The 22619-nt window shown below is 36.8% G+C and overlaps 4 protein-coding genes across 7 annotated transcripts in view; 3 read left to right on the top strand and 1 right to left on the bottom strand.

Annotated features, from left to right (window-relative positions):
- Positions 1 to 4159, top strand: part of LOC106330370 (cyclin-dependent kinase inhibitor 5) — a 5826-nt gene extending 1667 nt beyond the window's left edge. The window contains exons 2-4 of the mRNA XM_013768844.1: positions 2981 to 3570; positions 3637 to 3759; positions 3849 to 4159. Coding sequence (XP_013624298.1) covers positions 2981 to 3570; positions 3637 to 3759; positions 3849 to 3918 — 783 coding nt within the window. The 3' untranslated portion in view covers positions 3919 to 4159. The remainder of the gene's footprint in view (positions 1 to 2980; positions 3571 to 3636; positions 3760 to 3848) is intronic.
- Positions 4160 to 5985: 1826 nt separating this feature from the next.
- Positions 5986 to 7725, top strand: LOC106328628 (60S ribosomal protein L13a-2). Its single transcript, XM_013767108.1, has 4 exons — positions 5986 to 6307; positions 6777 to 6893; positions 6992 to 7079; positions 7387 to 7725. The coding sequence occupies exons 1-4, from the start codon at positions 6036 to 6038 to the stop codon at positions 7528 to 7530; spliced, it is 621 nt and encodes a 206-aa protein (XP_013622562.1). The 5' UTR covers positions 5986 to 6035; the 3' UTR covers positions 7531 to 7725.
- Positions 7726 to 7979: 254 nt separating this feature from the next.
- LOC106334671 (chromatin modification-related protein EAF1 A-like) lies at positions 7980 to 17936 on the bottom strand. 4 transcript variants are annotated; one of them, XM_013772995.1, is made up of 22 exons: positions 17680 to 17936; positions 17229 to 17404; positions 17090 to 17144; positions 16917 to 17014; positions 15520 to 16840; positions 15294 to 15413; positions 14893 to 15090; positions 14343 to 14534; positions 14167 to 14247; positions 13995 to 14049; positions 13413 to 13921; positions 13262 to 13315; positions 12897 to 12942; positions 12472 to 12665; positions 12337 to 12390; positions 12176 to 12256; positions 11908 to 12045; positions 11706 to 11822; positions 11146 to 11246; positions 10857 to 11063; positions 10375 to 10750; positions 7980 to 10133 (listed from the first exon to the last, which is right to left on the bottom strand). In XM_013772995.1, exons 2-22 carry the CDS (start codon positions 17363 to 17365, stop codon positions 8694 to 8696), a joined length of 5574 nt encoding a protein of 1857 aa, XP_013628449.1. In that variant the 5' UTR covers positions 17366 to 17404; positions 17680 to 17936; the 3' UTR covers positions 7980 to 8693. The 4 variants fall into 4 exon arrangements, with proteins under 4 accessions (XP_013628449.1, XP_013628447.1, XP_013628446.1 ...); XM_013772993.1 differs by having other exon boundaries at positions 13250 to 13315; XM_013772992.1 differs by having other exon boundaries at positions 13250 to 13315; positions 13995 to 14052.
- Positions 17937 to 19078: 1142 nt separating this feature from the next.
- LOC106331415 (ER lumen protein-retaining receptor B-like) lies at positions 19079 to 20886 on the top strand. Its single transcript, XM_013769763.1, has 6 exons — positions 19079 to 19362; positions 19567 to 19832; positions 19916 to 20031; positions 20110 to 20183; positions 20452 to 20515; positions 20622 to 20886. The coding sequence occupies exons 1-6, from the start codon at positions 19272 to 19274 to the stop codon at positions 20656 to 20658; spliced, it is 648 nt and encodes a 215-aa protein (XP_013625217.1). The 5' UTR covers positions 19079 to 19271; the 3' UTR covers positions 20659 to 20886.
- The last annotated feature ends 1733 nt before the right edge of the window (positions 20887 to 22619 follow it).

A 22619-nucleotide genomic window follows, 5' to 3' on the forward strand; every position in this document is an offset into this window, starting at 1 on the left:
AAATAACGATGACTTTAGTTTTTCACGTAAATTCGTCGTAAACTCGATGCAAATTTACGAGGATTGTTTTTACTCGTTAATTTTCGTCGTTAAGCATGTGTTTTCTTGTAGTGATATATCAAAAGAACGTTACGGACGTTGAGATGTTACGTCGTAGCGGCAAAGTATATTAAAGAGGATTAGGGAATCCAATGCTAATAAATCCAAAATAAATAAATAAGTGATCAGCCATATGACGTTGATTTATAAGACAGTAGTATATTCTTTTACAATGTGTACTTTTTGGTGAAATTGGACAAATAGATGATTGACCTTTGTTAAAGAACTGCACTATGACCCAAAATCAAAATATTTTTGATATACATAGGCACATAGCACAATCATCTTGTATAACAAAAAAGAATTAATCCACACAGGTAGTCAATTACAATAACTTTTTTTACACTTCAGGTGTGGATTCGTTCATGTTTGATGAAAGGATGGTCTACTGGGATTATTAATATAATCGAATTGGTTTTTATTCTTAATAGTATTTGTTACTTTCGGCACCGTTTTTTTTTTTATATGTTGCTGCATCAACCATTCATAAATCATACTAATAATATTATTTTTTGAAATGGCTTTTTTTTTCTTTTACCATCAAATATTATTATTTTATTACAATTTGTGAAAATGATTATAAAACAGCTTTTAACAGACAATGTATTTATATTATCTTCAAAATAAAAAATTGTATATTTAATATGTGGAACCACATTTAAGCAAAAAAAAAAAAATGTGGAACCACAATGAACATCTTTAATTACTTATATCATGATCCATATTTTCAATAAATTTACTTTCGTTATTTTGTAAAAATCACATATTTTAATGATATAACAAAAGTTATGTTTTGGTCAAAATAGTTGAAAAACTTCTTAATCTTTTAATTTAATATATTTAAAAATTGTATCATCCACTCTGTGTGAATCTGAATATGTTGTTCGTTTAGACAATATTTTCGTTAGGGTGATGCTATTTTCTACACTTTTAAATAGGGAAAATCGCATAAAAAATTTTCAAGGTGACAACCACTCACACTTTAAACCCTCTGATTATTTCACAAGCACTTTAAACTTTTAAATTGATATTTTTATCAAAAGAAACCTCCAACCTAGCTTACTTGTACATCAAGTCAAAACGGTAACCGGTACTGTTCAAAATCGATGACGTGTCGATTCTTTTTTTTTTTAAATTATTTTATTAATAAAATAAATATAAAAATACAATAATATAAAAATTCAAAAAAAATCATAAAAAGTCAATAAAATTCACAAAAATATTTTATCTTATTTTATTAATAAAATAAATATAAAAATAATCATAAAATTTTACAAAAATAAAGATTCACAACAATAATTATATTATTTTATTAATAAAATAAGTAAAAAATAAAAAATTCCATAAAAATCACTAAAAATTCACAAAAATAAAAATATTCACCAAAAAAATTAAATTATTTTATTAATAAAATAAATATAAAAATACAATAATATAAAATAATTCATAAAAAATTCAAAAAAAGTCAATAAAATTCACAAAAATTCAAAAAATTCACAAAAAATAATTTAAATTATTTATTAATAAAATAAATATAAAATTACATAAAATATTAAAAATCATAAAAAAAAATTAAACAAATCATTCACAAGAATCATTTGATGATAATGAATTTTTCTAATCTGAATTAGAGTAATCATAACCCAGAGACTGACTGCCATTTTGGATTTCTTTTAATCTATTATGTTCTATGTGTGTTGGTTGGATTTGAAAAAATTCAGGATTGTTAAAGGGAAGAATGTATATTAATGATAGCTTGAGGGTAGCCAGTTTATAGCACTCAATGCACGTTATTCCTTAGTTGCTTTTGTAAAACCACATTTAATTTTATTCTTGATTTTTTGTGATTTGTTTCGATTTTTTTAATGATTTTTTATATTTTCTGTATTTTACACTTATTTTATTAATAAAATAATATAAATATTGTTGTGAATCTTTTATTTTTGTAAAATTTTATGATTATTTTTATATTTATTTTATTAATAAAATAATTTAAAATATTTTTTGTGAATTTTTTGAATTTTTGTGAATTTTATTGTTTTTTTTTGAATTTTTTATGAATTATTTTATATTATTGTATTTTTATATTTATTTTATTAATAAAATAATTTAAAATATTTTTTGTGAATTTTTTGAATTTTTGTGAATTTTATTGTTTTTTTTTGAATTTTTTATGAATTATTTTATATTATTGTATTTTTATATTTATTTTATTAATAAAATAATTTAAAATATTTTTTGTGAATTTTTTGAATTTTTGTGAATTTTATTGTTTTTTTTTGAATTTTTTATGAATTATTTTATATTATTGTATTTTTATATTTATTTTATTAATAAAATAATTTAAAATATTTTTTGTGAATTTTTTGAATTTTTGTGAATTTTATTGTTTTTTTTTGAATTTTTTATGAATTATTTTATATTATTGTATTTTTATATTTATTTTATTAATAAAATAATTTAAATTTTTTTGGTGAATATTTTGATTTTTTGTGAATTTTTAGTGATTTTGATGATTTGTTTTGAATTTTTTTGTGAATTTTTATATTTTTCTTATTTTAATATTTATTTTATTAATAAAATAATTTAAAAAAAAGAGAACCGACACGTCATCGATTTTGAACAGTACCGGTTACCGTTTTGACTTGATATACAAGTAAGCCAGGTTGGAGATTTCTTTTGATAAAAGTGTCAATTTGAAGGTTTAGAGTATCTGTGAAATACTTTCAGAGTTTAAAATATGAGTGGCTGCCACCTTGAAGATTTTTTTATGCGATTTTCCCCTTTTAAATCTTGATTTCATGCTTAATTTTTGGACAAAAGTGTACACATCTGTAAAATTAATTAATCAGATGACCTTAACGAAAAAAAAAAACTGCAGAGAAAAACCAACTCCCTAGAAACATTTCACATTTCACTATTTTTTTTCCTCCCTAAAAAACCTTTTCCGTTGTCCTTTTTCAGTTTTTCACTTTTAAGATTAAAAATCACTTTCTTCTCTTCCTCTTCATCGTTTCCCTCCTTTCACTCTCAACCAGAGATCCCTTCGATCATCTTCCCGAACATGGGAAGATACATAAAGAAGTCAAAGATCGCCGGCGGAGCCCTTTCCGCAAAAGATATCTCTCACCAAACCGCTTCCGGTTTTCGCACCCGAGCCGCCAAGAACCTCGCCCTGCAGCGTCTCCGATCTCATTCCACTCCGCCGTTCGTCGACGCAGACTCATTTCGCTACCTCGAGCTCCGTAGCCGCCGTCTCGTTAAGCTTCCGTTACTCGCCGACACAAGAAAACAACAGCAGAGACAGCTTGCAAACAGTGTCGGTAAACGACAGACGACGAACCCTAGAGCTAACTCGGTGTTGTCGTCAGAGCCGACGAATCTGGAAGAAGACCGTGGTAGCAACTTGGTGAAGTTTGAGTCTGGTTGTAGTCTTGGAGAGAAAGGTCTCGAGTTCGAATCTGGAGACAGGTAAACTTTAGTGTTACAGACAGAGAGATGATAATTTGAGTTCTTGAATATGTATTTTGTTTACAGAAAAACGACGCCGTGTAGCTTGAGAAGAGACTCAGAAGAAGCTACACAAAGTGTGCCTTCTCATGAGATTGAAGAATTCTTTGCATTCGCAGAGCAGCAACAACAGAGATTCTTCACTGAAAAGTAAAAAATCCTCTCTTGACGTTGTTATAATGGGTTCTAGAGTTTGAGAGTCTGTTATCTGACTTTGGGAGAGTTTAATGGTTTTGCAGGTACAACTTTGACATTGTGTCGGAGAATCCATTGCCAGGACGTTACGAATGGATCAAAGTGGTGCCATGAACTGGTTTGGCTGTAACATGATGTTGTAAAGTTGTGTGATTTATTAGGAAGATCTGTGTTGGAACAGAGGCAATGAAAAATTGCACACAGACTAACAAAGACTAGCCTACTAAAAACCCCAAACATAAGGGTTGGGGTTAACTTGTTAGTTAAGGTAATAATGTAATGTTTTTTTTTTTTTGAATCAATGGTAATAATGTAATGTTTTAATCTCTCTAACGTGCAAGAAATAAAAATATTTACTGGCTAGATATGTTTCTGTTCTCTGAATCATTCCCTCGTAGTTTTCTCTTGTTATTTGTCTGAGTTTGTGGTTCTGCATCTGATTTTACTTTACAAGTCATTCACTTTGGCTTCAAGTTGCAAAAGTGGCAAACTCTTCTGAACAAAAATGTTCGTCACTCACAGGCTTTCCAATCTCTCTTCCTTGTTGATACTGTCCTTTCCGTAGAACGAGACTGAATTTGGGTGTTTCACACTTGCGTAGTTGTACTAACTCACAGAAGTTTGCAGGCTTGTGTATGAAATTGTAGGAGCAAATCAATCATGTGTGTAATATAGGCCTTTAAAAAAATAATATAAAGGCCTTTTATTAAAAAAAAAAAAAAAAAACGATACAAATATGTGTATACAGTGCTTTTCAACGCCTATAGTTAAATAACTACCTATACAGAACTATCTAAATAGGTAACTAAATGAATAGTCAACTTAGATGATTAAATATATATATATATATATATATCTAAATAATTATCTTACTATCTTAGATATGTAGACAACCACTTAAATAACAATCCAGTTCTCTTATATATAGAGTTGTACATTTAAAAAATATACTTATTAGTTATTAGTTAAATAAAGGACTCCAATAATACTTCACATTTTATATCCAAACTTGACAATACTTGCAGCAATATGCTTCCGTCTCTCTCTCTCTCTTCTTTATTGGTACTGCACTCACTGTCTCGCTTTCTGGACCATTTCCATCAAAAGTCCAAGTTAGCAGCTGAGTTTTGTTTCTTGGTTTATGCAAGTATGTGTCCTCTTTAGATCATTTGTTCATCGGATGAACCAATACATTAAATAATGATGTCGATTCCTATTACTACATATGCGTTTAACACCACTGTGCATCTTGTCTGATATTAGTAAATAGTATAACATGATCAATTTTTACAGCTCTAAAAGATGTGTAGCCTTCTTGGTTTTGTCACCCTTAAACACATGGAAAGAGTATTTCACCGATCAAGCGCTAGTCATCTCAGTATTTTTGGTTATGAATCCTTCTTATATCCAACAACTATGCGAAGCAAAAAACTACTACATGTTTAGAATGATTTCGGCCCTTAGATTACAACAAGAGTTTACTAGGCCGCAAGTAACTTACTACACCTGTCATGTTATCTCCTAAACTTGGCTACACAAGATATGTTAACATTCATGGAGTTCCATCACTCAGCCTTTGCCTCGTTTCTGGCATTACAACTTTATGTACGCCTTTGGTTTCAGAAGCACTTAACATTAGGTTTTAGCCTGTTGGACTGGTAGGACTTGATAACTACAAAATAATTTCATATTTCCCTATACCAAATCTGCATCTCACGTGTTCTTTAGTCATTTCACCTTTAATAGTTACGCAGCACTTCATACTAACAATCTCATCATCCGCTTTGAAGTATGCTTGACACATACACATTGATCTGAGTTTGATATAAAGTGTTACCAGTGGACTAAAAACCCTACTCCTACCAATTCCATTAATTTAGCTATCCAAGATCGATCATAGAACAAAATTTTACAAAACACTCGAATCAAACAAACTCAGATCAATGAAGTAACTAATGAACTGTAGAAGAAGGGCAAGTTAGGCTCAATCAAGAGAGAAAGCTTTTGAATTTTAAACTACAAAAAATAAGAAGAGCTTTCATTTCGAAACAGAAGTCCAAAGAAAACTAAGAAGAGCTTTTATTGGGCCTAAACCATCATACTAAAAGCCCAATAACACTAGGTTTAAGAGAAACCCTAATTTAACAGGGAGGACGCTCATATATAAAGCCGCCATTGTTTTCAAGTCGAAACCTTTCTCGAGGAACCAATTCGAATCGAGAGGAAGAAAGATGGTGTCTGGGTCAGGGTTATGCTCGAAGCGTGTCGTGGTCGACGCAAGGCACCACATGCTGGGCCGCCTAGCTTCGATCATCGCTAAGGAGTTGCTCAACGGGCAGAGAGTCGTTGTGGTCAGATGCGAGGAGATTTGCCTGTCAGGTGGATTGGTTCGTCAGAAGATGAAGTACATGAGGTTCATGAGGAAACGCATGAACACTAAGCCTTCTCACGGTCCCATTCACTTCAGGGCTCCCTCTAAGATCTTCTGGCGCACCGTTCGTGGGTTCGTTATCTAATCTCATTTCATCTTTAACTTTGAACTTGTTGGGTGTTTGTATCAATGGCTTAGGTTGCAGAAAGTGTCTTCCTTTCCCTCTTTGTGTAATTTGTATTTGTCAGTAAACATCTGTCTGAAAATGTTATTGAAAAATGAGATCCGAATTATTGTATTGGTTGTTTGTATCAATATCTGCAATTACTTGGGGGGTACTAAGGAATGTATTGGGTTACAGAAAGTGTCTGCCTGTGGAGTTTGTATTTTTCAGACAGCATCTGTCTGGAAATGCATTATCTGAATTATACTGTAGGGTGTTTGTATCAGCTATTGAATGTATTGGGTTACAGAAAGTGTATTCCTTTCACGCGTTGTGGAGTTAATATTGTCAGACATCATCTTTTTTTTTTTTTTTTTTATGTAGTTTGGATGTTTTGTGAGAAGATGTTTTGAAAATGTTTTGTTGTTGTTGTGGCAGGATGATCCCACACAAGACCAAGCGTGGAGCTGCTGCTCTTGCACGCTTGAAGGTCTTTGAAGGAGTCCCACCTCCTTACGACAAGGTCAAGAGAATGGTTATTCCTGATGCTCTCAAGTAATCATCCTTTTCTACTCTTCTTTTTGGTATTGAAAATGTCCCCAATGTGTTTCGTTATCAACTGATTTTCTTTTCCCGTATTTGTTATTGCTTAGGGTTTTGAGGCTCCAGGCTGGTCACAAGTACTGCTTGTTGGGACGTCTGTCTTCTGAAGTTGGCTGGAACCACTACGATACCATTAAGGTTTGTCCTTTTTTCATAGTTATTAAGTTTTGCGAACAAATAATTTTCATCTACTACTATTGTTTTCAAATGTATAATAAGCTTTGCTGATAAACCAAATATAGTTGCTCTGTCAATTGAATTTCATTGAACATTGTTTTCATTGTTTGAATACTAAGTTGATTATGTAGTAAAAAGAAGATGGTCGGTGAATCCTGCTGATTATGATTGTACAGTCTTTTTAGTTATTATGAGGCCATATCATCTCACTGAATCTGATTCTGAGGAAAAAACTGGGATTTTACCTTCTGGTATGTTGTGTTTGCAGGAGCTTGAGGTCAAAAGAAAGGAGAGGTCACAGGCTGTGTATGAGCGTAAGAAGCAGCTCAGCAAGCTCAGGACTAAGGCCGAAAAGGTTGCAGAGGAGAAGCTTGGATCGCAGCTCGATGTTCTTGCACCCATCAAGTACTGAGAATTGGCATCTATCTTTTGGTTTAATACTTAATTTGGTGCTCGTCTCGATTCTACCTTTGAATTTTGTTTCTGCTTTTAGTAGCTTGTAAACTTGAAGATTGGAATGAGACTTTTTGTTTTTTTTGATTGAACAATCTGTTATGGTTCTTGGCGCTTTTCTCTAAGATCAATGGTTAAGTTTGAAAATTTTAAATGCGAAAACCTATGAATTCTATACTCTGGGCGAGCTTAATCACATCCCTAGCCGCACGTTGTGTAGTGCTTCAACTTACCAAACTATCGTGACGGTTTCACCAGCCCCATACAATTTTGTTGACATTGTAATATAATGTCAATAACATTTCTATGTATGCAATTTTGTTAATCTCACAAAGTTAGATCTTTGAGTCAAACATATACGTATTTCGTTCAACACGAAAAGTGTTAGTACCTTAACAAAACAAAAGATAACATTTTGTGCTGGTCTAATCAAGATATGCATATGTAATCCAATGTCATGGCAGCTTGGAAACATATGGTCTCTTTTGTTTGCTTTCCCATTTAACCATAAAAAGAAAGAACAACAATAATACATTTAAATTAAACTAACCTAAACCCACAAGAGTAGAAATTAGAAAGGAACAAACAAAAAGAAAAGGCTTCTAAAGGCCCTAAATATATGCCACATGATGAGGAAACAAAAAAAAAAAAGAGTGGGTGGAAGAGCAGACTTCTATACAAAACATTATAAACTGTTTCCACTCTCCCAAACCAAGAGATGAGAAGCAAGAAGAAGGGACTTCACTCTATGATGCGGTGGTAATTTACATACATAATACCTTTTCTCCCTTGTGTTCAAAAGATGTCAAAAAGACCATCATGAATCTACTATCTATCCACCTTCTTTCCCCGTTTATCTTCCTCTGCCCTCATCGAATATGCAAACTCAACCTGCAGAGTTTACAATCTACTTTGGCTGGACCAAAACAATGTTTAAGTTATACACCATCTCAGCCAAATCCAAAGACCACCCACTTGATGATGTTTAATGCCACAGTGAGGATCCGACTCTGTACAAACCAGTTTCTGAGTACCTGTACATGGCCGTCGGTAAGGGCCAGCATAACCCTTTGCAGGATTTACAACTACTCGAGGTTCTAGGTTTTTCATCTGATGTGCCTCTCATTCCACTTTTGTCTCAGGAGGTTTGGGAGACGGTAGTTTTTGTGCTTCTTCTAGTTGAGGAGGCTGATGATCAGAAGCAACATGTTTCTGATTTTGTACAGTCAGCTGCTCTGGCAACTTTGGTCGTCTCTGTTCTACTGAAGGTAGGGATGGCTGTCTCTGTATTACGCCCTTGAGCTCCTGACAAGGTACGCCAGCAGGCAAATGCTTCTTACTACAAGCTAAATCTGTATTAGAACTGTTTACTACTTTAGGAGCAGCGCTTTGCACAGAGGCGGCATTTGATGGAGGTTCCAATGCATTTGGAGAAGGCACAGCAGTAGAACCAACTGCTTTAACTTTTTTCGAATCATCACTCACTTCAGGCATACCCTTGCTCGTACTCATACTACTAGTGGTATTGGTGACAGACTGCGGAACACGTGGCACAAACTCAGCTTGGGACTTCCTTGATAAATCAGAGTTCCCTAGATGATTCTGATGAACAATTCGCTGAGCTGTTGGCTGCACCTGGCGCTGCTTTTGGTGTAGCAATAAATGCTGATGGTTGGAAGGTGCAACTGCCGGTGAAATTGACGGACAAGAGACCGCAGGTGAGCTCTGGCCTTGAATGCAATCGTCTGAAGGTAACTGTACTTGTTGTTGTTGTTGGGACGGAGATGTAGCTCCAGGAAATGCTTTTGGCAGTTGCTGATCAGACCTAACTGGAACCACTGCCTCTCCTTTTTCGGTACCCTGACTTGATGGGGGCATGGTGAAACCATTCAGGTGTGACTGATCAACAGTGATGTTCTGATGGATCATGTTTCCTCTACCCATCCCCTTTGATTGTTTACTCGGCTGTTGACCTTGCGTTGGCTGTCGCTGGTGTGGATGTTGTCTTCCAGATTGCTGGTGGTGTTGCCGCTGCCGTTGTTTTCCAGATTGGTTGTTCATTCCAAGAGCACCAGACTGAGGATTCCTACCAAGACCATGAAGCGGCAACTGAGATTTTTGAGGGTTCTGTTGGGCCATAGCACTATTAGGAGAGGTAGACACTGGAGGGATTGGTAATGGCTGAGGCGAAACAGGTGGTTGAGTCTGAGGACTTTTTTGTGGAGGAGGAGAAATAGAAGTTCCCTGAGGTTGTTGTTGTCCATGTGGCACAGTAGTATTAGATGCTGCAAGCTGCTGTTGCTGTTGCTGTTGCATATACCTCTGGTGCATTTGCCTTTGACGGAGAGCAAATCCGTCTTGCTGTGCCCCAGTGGCATGACTTAGGCTTGGGCTTTGGAGCTGAGGATTATGCGAGTTGCCAAGAACATGCGACTGCTGTGGCATCTGATGCTGCTGGGAAACATGGCCTGGGTACGACTGAACAGAAGTTGTCTGGTTGTTGGTAAATCCAGAACTCAAACTACCGAAAGCTGGGATCCGCTGACTGTTCCCTTGAGCAGCCTGCATCAGAAACTCAGGCATATCAGTTTTCATCTTCACTGGATTATTCGTTATGATGCCAAGCAGTTTCAAAAAGTCATTCGAGTAGCGGTAGACAAAACAATCAGAAGCGCTGAATAAATTAGCCCGGGTGGTCAAGTAAGAAAATAGGTAATTATTATGCTACTTTCCCGCATGCAAGTAATCTTAAAACCTAACTGTAATAGTTACCATAGAAGCAAACAAAAACCAAGTAGCTTACCCGCATCATATGCTGAACGGCTTCACGAGGCGGCCTGACCATGGAGTTTCTTGGAGAAGCTCCTCTTCCAGAGTTAATATTACCAGTGTTTGAAATTCCCACCATACCAGAGGACATCATGCTAACAGTATTTGGCATTGCTGGTGAGCCAATCCCTTGAAAGCCAGACCTCGACATGGGTGTGCCCCTGTTCGTTCCACTTACACCCATGGTGTTTACACCAGGAACCACGCAATGTCCGGATCCGGAGACAGCTCCATGAGTTGATATAGAATTCTGCTGCAGGTTTTTACCCGATGACATCTGATTAAACCGTTGGAGTCTGTGTTGTTCATCAAGTGGCAAAGATCCTCCAGGAACGTTGAATCTACCATCCCTGAAAAAGGAAAAAAAATATATATAAACAACCAAAGAAGTAACAACCCTCGAGTTCATTGAGCGGAGATGCAGAAACGTGCGCATTCACCCAAACCACTGTCTACCTTGGAGAAGCACTGTGTAGACCAGGTATGGTTGGTAAATTGTTACCCGGAACCACACCAGATGATCCAGAAGTGGATGGAGTGGCTCCAGAAGAAGGGAGCACTGGCGTCCCTTGATTCAACATTGGAAGACCCGGATGTGAACCTGGCCTTTCAAGTGAAAATAAATCTTGACCTGAAGTTGACGCATCACAGAGATCAAGGGGCCTTCATCCAGAGAGTAGTAAAATATCAGATTTGCGGAAGTAGTTGTCAGGAAATTATATATAACGGAAACACCAAAACTTACGTTAGAACACCTCCATTCAGATTATTCGGGAATACTTGAGAAAGAGCCATGACTTGTGAATTGTGAACTGGTACTATCTGCTTTGAATCCCGACCATCATTCTTGAAGATCGATGAAACAGTAGAAAACAGACATAATTAGTAACAAGAAAACAAAATTACTTTAGAATTATTAATGACTTTAGCAAATGTTAGCCAAGTTTACAGATATGCTTTGAAACATGCCTCTACTGTTCTACAGCATAATAGACTCTGACTATAAAAAGAGAAGACAGACTATCTTCCCAAATTCTATATCTCGTATTTCTATAAGCAAAAGCGTTTTCCATCTCCAGTGCAGCTTAAAAACCCAATTTCGTGGAAACCCTGAGAAGATTCTGGAACTATAAGTTCAGGCCCATACAGTATTCTTCCAACACGAGACTCAGAAACTAAAACCTGAACTATCACTATTGCTACACAACCGTTGAAATAAAAATGGAAAAGCAAATGCAGAAAGAAAGTCCACTAGTTTCAGGTTACAAGCTTGCAAAACAGTAACAAAGTACTAGATGAACCAACCTGTGTCTTTCTACAGTGTAACTTCTTCCCAATTAAACAAATCTTCTCAAAATGGGATTTTAGGGTATCTTCCTCCATTGGCCCTTGCAGTCGCTGAAACAACTGTCTTGCACTTCCCTGAATATACAAACATACAATGGGTATCTGAATTAATCTAAACATAGTGGACACTTTATTCAGCGTTTCAGAGCTAAGGGAAAACCTTCGGGATGCCAGGCAAAGTGGATGGATAAGACTGTGAAGTCCCCGAATCTTCAGCACTATCAGCCCCATCACTCGCAGTCTTGTCCATCAGAATCTTATGCCGCTCCTTGCACTCAATCGGATTACGATATATACACTGGAAAAAAACGGATACCAATAGTTAGATCAAATCAGTCAGTAACGAATCCCACATGTTCACTAGAAAAGAAACAAAAAGTGAAATCAATAGAAGAATCCCATAATTTTTCAAAATAACATGCATTTACCTTAATTTTGAGAGCGCTATTCATTGCATCACTGATGAGCTCCCAGTTAGGGCCCATGTCATGCACCAAGACAACAAGCGCCTAAATGGTGGAAAATAATTAGATATTCATAGAGCAAGCTAACAGTATATCGATGTTAAGGAAGATGACAAATAGAACACCTGATCCTCAAATAGTGACCAAGTAGTTCCAGAGCCATGCTGGCTGGAAGAAATCTGCGTAAATCCAAATTTCAAGTTTAAAAAGTCTTAAAATAAAGCGACTGGAGGAGTTGGCAAAACTTCAACAGCATATACCTTGAGGCCTTTTATTTTTCTGGCCCTATCACGACTTCCAATAAATTTGATACATTTGTTGGAGTTGGACATATTGCTCATCTGGGAAGCTGCCGGAGAAGGAATTGATCCAGTGAGACCCATGGCCCCATCAAAATTGTTCTCAACCAATTGCGTGGTGGTCTTTTGCTTCTTTGCATGATGACCGTACAGACCTTATACGATACAACCAAAATATGTCAAAGAATTAAAAACAAGGCATTGAGGCATAAAAAGGGAATATGTCGATAAAGCAGCAAACTTATGCAAGTTTCCAGAAACAGTTGAATTAATCCAAATTACAACCTTCTACTCTAGGTTTATAACTAGTTAACTACACAGTATCCAGCTTTTTATTTTTATAGTTACAATGCATCAGAGAGTAAAAACGAAGTTGCAAATAATACCATTCGTATCGAAATGATTCTCTGGTCGCTTCTTCCAGTGGTCCTTCTGCCAAAATAAGGACAAATTAAAACCTTTTATGGGAAGTCCATTACTAGTACTGGTACATGGTACATGGTACATATTTGACAACTATCCTAACTTAAAGATCTAATTACAAAAAATATGAAAAACGGAAGCAAATAATAAATTTGTAAACATTTCAATCCCAAGAATAGGCTACAAACATCAAACCAATCCAACATGTAGCAAAATTTTCATTTTAGCAAAAGCTAGTCAAGCATTAACATCCATTACAACACACCACCTGAAGTTCAGCCATACTTTTCCTAAACATTTGTTCATAAGATTTTACCAATGAAATCACCTGTTCAGCATGGACTGATGAATCGAGATGCCAGGTTTGGTCATAAGCAGACCCCTGCAACAAATGAAATTGAAATTATGCAATATATGGTAAAACTAATAGCAACTATTTTTTAGCGAAAAAAGTAAGAGATGCGCAAATTGCAAACTACCAGATGAATCTTCTTCTTCTTTTTAGGTTTTCCTGACGTTTCAGCCATGTCATAAGGTAGCTGCTTCTCAAAGGTACCACTTGATTCAACCTCTGTGCCTTTTTGAAATGCTGATCCACCAGGCAAACTACTTTGCTCATCCTGAAAAAAACCAGTATCCCCACTAGATGCATCTGTCTTTGACGGCACTGGTAAGCTCCCAGCAGTAGCATATCCAAATGAACCCACAATCCTCGGCCTGGAAGCAGTGCGCACGCGCGTCGGAACTGAGCCGGCATTTATATTACTACCAGGCCTTTTCGCCATCAAATTGGATGAGTTAGACCCACCTGTGTAGTTTACATAATCAGCTCCAAGATCATAAGACCGGGCAGAATGTGACTTCATCAAATTCTTCCTTTTTTTGTGGCTCAAATTAAATGATTTGCTGCACTCGAAAGCTCTAGGAAGATAATAGGCACTCGTTTCTCCTTCATCCTCATCAAACGCTGTGACATCGTATTCTATATCTACAGTGGAGAAAAAATGTCAGTAAATTATTAACTAGCAGGTGAAGCTTAACCAACCAATAATTGTTCATACCTCCAGCAGCATCATAGCCTGATGTATCAACCTCCTCCTTCATGCTGTTTCCATACTTCTGGGAACAAATAAATACTGTTAAATATCTTGGGATACCAGATTTAAATTTTCAGGAAAATGTGTAATCAACATTACAACATGAGAGCTCCTAGCACAGAACAATCTAAAATACCTCACAGCGTGCGAGATGGGTCTCAATAGATATTTGGTACACCTTCATTGCACCCGATGGAACTGAATAAAATAGGCTTTCCTGCACAGTAACAAAGCTCAATCAGCTATATTATAGAGCTATCTTCAGCAATATTTTTCAACTGAGACTGCAGAAAAGTTAACAAAATTTCATACTTCTGTTAGCTGATGATCAGCAAGAGATACATCCAATATTTCTGGGCCACACACGTGGTCGGGTGTCGATGGTGCAGCTGAATGATAGGGAACAGAAGAGTTGTTATACTTCAAGAATCTACTTGCATACTCCCTGACACCCGCAGCAAAACATTTTCTGCCACTATCACAATTAGATTCTTGGCTCGTCTCCTGCAGATGGGCACGGTATTACAACGCAAGATACCATTAAGTTTACAAAATAATAACATAGATAGCAAAAGAACCAGGGATTCTTAGAGGTAAATGGAAGACAATTCAATAAGATAAGAAAGTTACGGCTAATAAATTCAACAAAGGATTTATCAGTAGATTGCTTGCAGTGTAGACAGAAAACGATATGATTTCAGGACATTGATGTTGTCAGTACTTCCATTTAACAACTGTGTATGTATGTGTATGCATGCGTTTATATATGCATAATTCTGATCTTTTTTTTAAAAAAAAAGGGAAGAGCCACATGATCACCATTGCCATCAAAAACCACAAAAGAGGGCTGTGAGTGAAATACCTTATTATTTCTCAAGTTTGTCTCCTCCAGCTCCCTAGGAACCTCCACAGAGCTCCAGAATTCCAAGACAGCATTAGATAGGATTGAAGCTATATTTTTCAGCTTTCTGTACTGAATTTGTTTCTCCAATCTCAACTGAGAAGTCAAAGCAAGTCGATGGCAAATTTGTGCAGCAGCAGTCATCTTCCAAAGACGCTCCTAGAAGACAAAAAGAAAAATGTGAAAATAAAGAACATGCAATATCAATGAAAAATGTTCCGCCAACATGTGGACAAGCTCATTTATGCATAGGAACGTCCAGATGCTACTGGAAACAAACAGAACAACAATCCACAAAATGCAGCAATTTCCATGCAGCTATATAGAATTTTAATCAGAAAGCTGATTCAACTAGACCATACCTGCGCAAAATCATTTGCCAGCCATGCCATTTCTTCGAGGACAAAATCCCATTGACATTTCTCACGAACCTCCAGTGGTGCAGTACCACAAGATAACTCGGCAATTCTTCTTCTCTTTAACTGTTAGTGTATTATGCCAGACATAAAAAGATGAAGAGGTATATAAGTAACTAGAAAGCTCAACAGCTTAAGATCATGATCATCAAGCCAAGATGAAAAAGAAAACCTGTATAATTCGTGCCTCCTCAAGAATAGAGTCTTCCTTCACATTATCTAAGACCTTTGAGCCTCCATCTGAGCTAGGCTGATGTTTTAATGCTTCAACGTCAGTTCCTGACAATACATTATTACCAACCACGCTGGAATTTGCGTCTACAGATGCCTGAGGTATTGCAGGGTGCAAGGAGCTACTAGGATTGTTAGCTAAAACACTACCACCTTCCTTGCCATTCTCAGTGTCAGAATATTTCTCTTCATTTTGAAGCTCAGGTGTACTTCTGTAGTTTTCATTTTCAATTTTAACCGAATTTATCTGCAGTTCACGCGTAGGGCTGCACTCACCAGTAATGGTGGTAGATCGACCCGTCTCATCCTCAATCATCAGTTCACCAACTGTATGATTAAGCAACCCCTCTACTCTTGAAGCCTTCTGCACAGAGTTTTCATCTGAGTCCAGTTTGTCCACTCTATAAAGACCTCTTTCAGTATCTACATCTACTTCTAACTTGTTAGCACGAGAAGGCTCTAACCCTTTTGTCCCTGCAGCTCCTCTATCTGTCAAACTTTCTTTTTCTCCGGTAGAATCTCCTAGCTCATTCGATTGGGTATAATTATTTTTCTGGCCAGCTATTACTGCAGCTTTGGGAGAACCAATCTCTGTACTATTCAAAACTAGGTCTGCCTTTTTCCCAGCCTCTTCAAAAGGCAAATCTGCGGAGCTTTTTCTACATGTAATGTCTGCTTCATCTTTCATCAGACTAGTTCTGGATACAGCAGCACTCTCTCGTACGATAGGTTCACCATCCACCTTGGTATTCAGCAGATTGGTAGGAGCTACATTTGTCGGAACAATGGTACCATTTGAATTTCCAAATACTGGACAAGACACAGAGGTTGTTTGCTTATCCTTTTGATTGGCTGCGTCAGGAATACAACCCTTTCCGTCAACTGATCCTCTGCGAGCAGAGAGAGACGTTGCAAGACCACCACGGTTCTGAATCAAATCCATAGAACTTGACCGTGCTGGATCCCGATTTATCTTTGTTCTGTTCCTACGAGCATACGGTCGAAAGATGGCAGAATCCTCTGTTTCTTTGGTATCCTGGTTGGTGTTCGCTTTGGAAGACCGTTCTGACTCTGACGTCCTGTTTTGCCTATTAGGATATTTCGAACTGTGTTCTCCCTCAACTGACTTGTTTCCAGAATCAAACAGTAAAAGATTATCCGCTGTATTGGGTTCAGAAACTGTAGGAACTGCGGGTCTACCACTACTCTCCGCGGAGTCTCCATGTGGTGAGGCAGTCATAGCAAAACTATCCTTGACTTCACTGTAGGGTTTATACGTTAAAAATGATGAGTCAATCCATAACATATAATAGGAAACTATAACAAAAAGGAATGTACCTGTTTAGAAAATGCTCTGCTTGCTGATCTGTGAGTGATGTAGACTGGAAGCTAAGTGAAGTTGCAACACCAAACTTGAAATCCAAGGGATTACCTCCCTGAAGCAGATAGAAGAGTAAAATAAGTTTCCCCAAAGGAAAGAGAAGAGGGAAACAGCAAAGATGTAATCATACTTTCTCGAGAAACTCCAACTCTCTCCTTCTTTCCTCCCGGACATCATACTCTTGCCTGTTAGAAAGAAGCGTCTCCGTTACACACTGTAGAGTGTTTAAACACATCGCAGAGGAAGTAGAGCGTCTCAAACTAAAATACCTTAACTCCGCTTGAGCCTTCTCAATAGCAGTGGGAGACGTTTTGAGACCAATACCACCACCTCCACTATCGATAACTCCTCCCATGGAATCAACCTCAGCATTTACTAGAACATACCCCGAAACGCTTCCATGCATCACCACCTTGGATGATGTCCCATTACTTCAACACCTTAACTGAAAAAAAAAAAACAAATAAAGATTCTTTCAGATAATCATTCGCTTCCAGTATAACGAAGATCACGCCATTAAATATAAAAGACAGACTCAGTAGTAGATAAAGGCTCTTAGATAACAATGTTGCACAAACTATTAAATGATCTGCTGAGCTAGTTAATGAAGTGCCCACGAACACTGTTGCACATATATAAGCTAAAAGGAGGTAAGAGTTACAAAGACGACTCAATCAACATTGCCCTAATCAGAAAGAAACTCGAAGAAGAGTGAAGGACCTGAATTTTGACGTGAGGCAAAAAGCTAGGGCACAGAACTCTCGGGCAATCACCAATCTAAAATTAGCTTCTTCTCTCTCTCTCTCTCCTAGGGTTTCCCTGAAGAATGAACAGACCCTTTGTTTAAGCTTCAATTCGAAGAAGAAATCGATTTCTCAGGGAAACAAGAAGCTTCTCCATGAATTTCCTCTTTTCAATTTTGGTTTCCCTCTCGGGAGAATTTTTTTTTTTTTTTTTTTTGGGGTTGTTCTTGCTGATGTTTTTTTTTCTCGGTCTCTCTCTCTCTCCTCGAAGCAGTGTGCGACTCTCGCTCTCTCTCTTTCTCTCTCTCTCTTCAACTTCGAGTTATGGGCCTGGGGTTTCGTTTTACTTTTGTTGGGCTCTCTATCTTTCGGGGTTTGACAGTCTCATGGAATAAATAATAAATAACTTGCTGTTTACAAAACAAATCACTCAATTAAGTAACACTAAAAAAGTCAACATAATTCAATGAATGGGTAAATAAGTAGTCAATGCTGTAAACAAAGTTACGGTTAATATGCTGAATGACTATATTGGTTATATGCTCAAATTTCCCATAAAGTTTCTTTACTTCAGTGTTACCCAAAAATAAACAAAGTTACTTTACTTTTGGTTAATCTAGATACACACCGGTTAAGGTTTAAAGGTTTAATCTAGATACACACAGGTGGAAGCACCATAGCCTACTGGTTAAGGTTTAAAAGTTCTACATTCAGGTCTAGGGTTCGAATCCCAGACTATGCAATTTATTGCAGATTACAGAAAGAGCGATTTATTAAACAATTATACAGACTATGGATTAGGCGTAGGTCTTCATAAGGCATGTAGTATTGTCGGTTGTCGTTAAAAGAGAAAAAAATACACACCGGTTATGTATCAAAACTCCTGTTCTAAAAATCAGCCGCCTGGGCGCTACGAGTTACTCTTCCGCCCCGATTTATGCCAAATCGGTTAAAAAAATCGGATATCCGATTTTCTTCGTCTAGACCGCCTAATCTATTTTTTATTTTATTTTTTATTTTCAATAATATTTTTATTTATTTATTTGATCTAAAATTTTATAAATATCATTTATATTCATAATTTTGATGAAAATTATACTATATTAAGTTTATATATTGTATTTGTGTGTGTTTATACAATTTTAAACATGAAAATGTATTAATGTTATACACAATTAAAGATTAACATGTTTTATAACACAATAAACAGTCTAAAAATTCTGTCCTACATAATTTCTGATTAATCTCCGATTTTTTCTTTAGGCGCTAGGTTCAACCCAACCGTCCGACTAGCGTCTGGCGCGTTCCGGAACAACGATCAAAACCGATAGCATTCGGTTAGGTAATTGATAAGATATAATAATTACCCAAAAGTAGGCCCAACAACGAGAAGTTTCCTTTCATTTTTCTTACCACGGGAGAAGTTGAAGTGTTCGTGGAAACGCCACTAACGAGATCTAGCACGGACGGACGACCCCTAGTGTGGAAACGAGCTTTCACTGAACCCTAGAAGAAGAAAGAAGGAAGGAAGGAGAGGATTAGAGATTCAGCATCGATCGATCGAAGAAGATGAACATTTTCAGATTAGCAGCTGATATGACTCACCTGGCCTGTGTCCTCGTCTTGCTCCTCAAGATCCACACCATCAAATCCTGCGCTGGTATCTCCATTCTCCTTCAAGTTTAGGTTGTTTTCCAAAATTGACGTTGACCAAATGATTCGATTCGATTCCGTAAATCCCACATACGGTCAGTTTCGATTGTAGAAATTACGGACCCAATTCGAGTTTCAGGAGAGATTGATCTCAAAATGAAATGGATCCTGAAAATCGATTCGTTTAGTTTTTTTTTTTTTTTTTTCGCAGGTGTGTCATTGAAGACTCAAGAACTCTATGCAATCGTCTTCGCTACGCGTTATTTGGATATTTTCACGAGCTTTGTCTCTGTCTACAACACCTTCATGAAGTTGGTCTTCTTAGGAAGCTCCTTCTCGATTGTTTGGTACATGAGGTATCATAAGGCTGTCCAGAGGACTTACGACAGGGAGCAAGATACCTTTCGCCATTGGTTCCTCGTGCTTCCTTGCCTTCTCCTAGCTCTTCTCATTCACGAAAAGTTCACCTTTCTCGAGGTTTGTTTGTTTCTCTTCTTGTTAAAGAAGTTACTGCTAAGTTTGACAAGGCTTATTGGTGTGTCTGCTTTTACAATTATTAGGTACTGTGGACGTTTTCGTTGTACTTGGAGGCTGTTGCTATATTACCTCAGCTTGTCTTGCTTCAAAGGACTAGAAACATTGATAACTTGACTGGGCAGTACATATTTCTCCTTGGGTACAGTCTCATCTCATTAGCTGGAAAGTGATCTTACTTCTTCTTTAGCTTATCTTGATTTGTGTCATCTTCTTACAGGGGTTACAGGGGATTGTACATCTTAAACTGGATCTACCGCTACTTCACTGAGCCACACTTTGTTCACTGGATAAGTATGACTACCTTACCTTAACCTTCCTCACTATTTTACATGCTCATGAGCATTTATGTGTTTTCCCATTGCTTCGTGTATCTTAGCCCCTAAGGTCTGGTCAAGTAGAGTTAGCATTTGGATTTCAGTAGATATATATATATATATATGTTTTAGCCTCTTTGCTACATGACTGCATCATCCCCTCTCAGTATTCACGTTTTTGCAATATTTGTTGTTTTTTAATTATGCTTTGTGAACTAAAACTGTGTGATAACGATATGATGCAGCATGGATCGCGGGGCTTGTTCAAACATTGCTCTATGCCGACTTCTTCTATTACTATTTCCTAAGGTAAAACAGATTTAACTCATCTTCTCCTCTTGTTCCTAACTTGGTTATTCCTTAACTCTAATCCTCTGCCTTTGACTGCTGCTCTTTCTCGGTTTTATGTTTGCAGCTGGAAGAACAACAAAAAGCTCCAGTTGCCAGCTTAATTTCTCAATTTTCGATGCTCGGAAACCCTACCATTCAAGTTTGGTGTCTGGCTACAATATCTGCCGGAAACTTTACTAGTTTACTCTGTTGGTAGTTAATGGATGAGACGAGCATAGATTATATGTAAACTCCAGCGATCTAACTTGTTACACATTTTTGAACTTTTTCGTGTCTCAGCTTTTGTCAAGTGTTACTAAAATATTTCGACAGGACAAATCTTGCAAGTATAACTAGTCTACTGTTTCCATAATCTCTTGGGGTTTGACAGTCCCTGATGCTTGCGTCTTCTGTTCTACGTACGTTGAATCTCACCGGCATCTCTTTTTTGGATGCTGTTATGCTACTGCTATCTGGAATAAATTTTGTGGCAGATTTATTTCTTCTCCTCCATTGGACCTCTCTTCGGCGGTCTTGATGTGTTCAAATTACCAGAGAATTTTTCCTTCACAGGTGAAGGTTATTATGAAGCTACTGCTGCAGGTTATTGTCTATTCTCTTTGGCGAAAGTGCAACGGCCGCATCTTCAGGGAAATTAGCCACAGCCCGACAGCGTTCTTTAGGATCGTGGACCAACAAATGAGAGACAGGCTGCTCTCGCTTACTCCGGCTCCATCGGATGCTCACTCTTTTCTAGAATTGTATTTCTGGTTCATTGATCTCTTTAGCTAATGATGTTTCTTTTATGCTCTGTTTTTCCTTTCATACTTTGTTTTCCTTTCTTGCTCTGTTTTCCTTTCATGTTTTGTAATAAGTTGCTTTGCAACATGTAAAACTCAGAAAATAGTTATAAATCTTAACATTTTGACCAAAAAAAAGAAACAGAGTATGGTGATGGGCAGGGGTTAACGAGAATTGACGTGTAGGAGATGCGAGGAGAACTTATAGTCATTCTTATCGCTATTGTCTCCCTCAGATCTTTCGTGTTTTCCTATATTGAACCAGCTTGTATATGTGCAACATATAGTACCTCAAAGAAAAATTAAACCAAGATGATGTATATATGAGAATAGTTGGTTTTCTAACTATACTTTGAAAAACGTATGTGAAGCCGGAAGCAATTCTACGAGGAATATCATTAGATAGAATGCAAAACAAGCTTATCGTAATTGAAATATTTATATGAGAATGACGTGTACGATTCTTATATAGAGAATATCAGTCTAATGTGTTTCCTTCACGACTCCATCTTCATTAACAAGTCAAATTAACCTTTCTCTATTAGCTAGGTTCAATTTTGTCATCCTTAGAGATAAAAGTAAGTTTCACAATAGTATCAGATATATATCTGCATCCAAATGGATATTTGATTTTTTAAAATTGAGAGATGAATGAAGGAAATCAATTCACTATAAACAAAAACAAGAACGTTGATATAGTTAAGAGATATTTTTGTCAAAAGATATTTTTGTTCTTACTTTTGGTTTCCTTCTCAAAAGGTTCCTACTCGAAAGGTATTTTTGGTTTTTTTTGCAGATTTCTTGTCAACCGTTCTGATACCAATTGTTGGAATTGTGTGAACCCATGTTCAACTCTATATTATCCGATTAGTACGATATTATCCATTTTGGGCGCATGGATTTACTTTTGGGCTCCTTCCAAAAGGTTTCGTACTAATTAGAGTTGGACATCTCTTTATATATTAGACACTCTTTATCTAATTCTCCAATGTGAGACTTAGTTTGTTATCTCACAACTGTGACATTTCATTCAATCTCAACTGATAAGGTGGGGGATTGTTGGAACTATTTTTTGAACATTATGATTAAGGTATTCATATGTCAAAAATGAAGTTTTATTTGAATGAGAAATAGAGGTCTAATGTGTGTGATTTGAGAATTTTGTATAAAGTAGCAAATACATACATTAGATATTTGATCTTGGATTTGAGTTTTGATTTCACTACAAGAAAACAACAAGGATTCTGAGGGAAAAAATCGCCGGAATTTCGTCGGAATATCGT

The sequence above is a fragment of the Brassica oleracea genome, chromosome C3, assembly GCF_000695525.1.
Source record: "Brassica oleracea var. oleracea cultivar TO1000 chromosome C3, BOL, whole genome shotgun sequence".
Classification (NCBI taxonomy): Eukaryota; Viridiplantae; Streptophyta; class Magnoliopsida; order Brassicales; family Brassicaceae; genus Brassica; species Brassica oleracea.

Bases quoted from the DNA above. Each gene is read 5' to 3' on its own strand.
- LOC106328628 (XM_013767108.1), top strand. From the start codon at position 6,036: ATGGTGTCTGGGTCAGGGTTATGCTCGAAGCGTGTCGTGGTCGACGCA. The intron at 6,308-6,776 runs GTTCGTTATCTA...TTGTTGTGGCAG, and splicing joins TTCTGGCGCACCGTTCGTGG to GATGATCCCACACAAGACCA. The intron at 6,894-6,991 runs GTAATCATCCTT...GTTATTGCTTAG, and splicing joins GTTATTCCTGATGCTCTCAA to GGTTTTGAGGCTCCAGGCTG.
- LOC106334671 (XM_013772992.1), bottom strand. From the start codon at position 17,365: ATGCATGGAAGCGTTTCGGGGTATGTTCTAGTAAATGCTGAGGTTGAT. The intron at 15,414-15,519 runs GTTTTCTTTTTC...ATACACTAACAG, and splicing joins AGGAGGCACGAATTATACAG to TTAAAGAGAAGAAGAATTGC. The intron at 12,943-13,249 runs GTAAAATCTTAT...TTATTTTGGCAG, and splicing joins CTGAACAGGTGATTTCATTG to AAGGACCACTGGAAGAAGCG.
- LOC106331415 (XM_013769763.1), top strand. From the start codon at position 19,272: ATGAACATTTTCAGATTAGCAGCTGATATGACTCACCTGGCCTGTGTC. The intron at 19,363-19,566 runs GTATCTCCATTC...TTTTTTTCGCAG, and splicing joins CACCATCAAATCCTGCGCTG to GTGTGTCATTGAAGACTCAA. The intron at 20,516-20,621 runs GTAAAACAGATT...TTATGTTTGCAG, and splicing joins TTCTATTACTATTTCCTAAG to CTGGAAGAACAACAAAAAGC.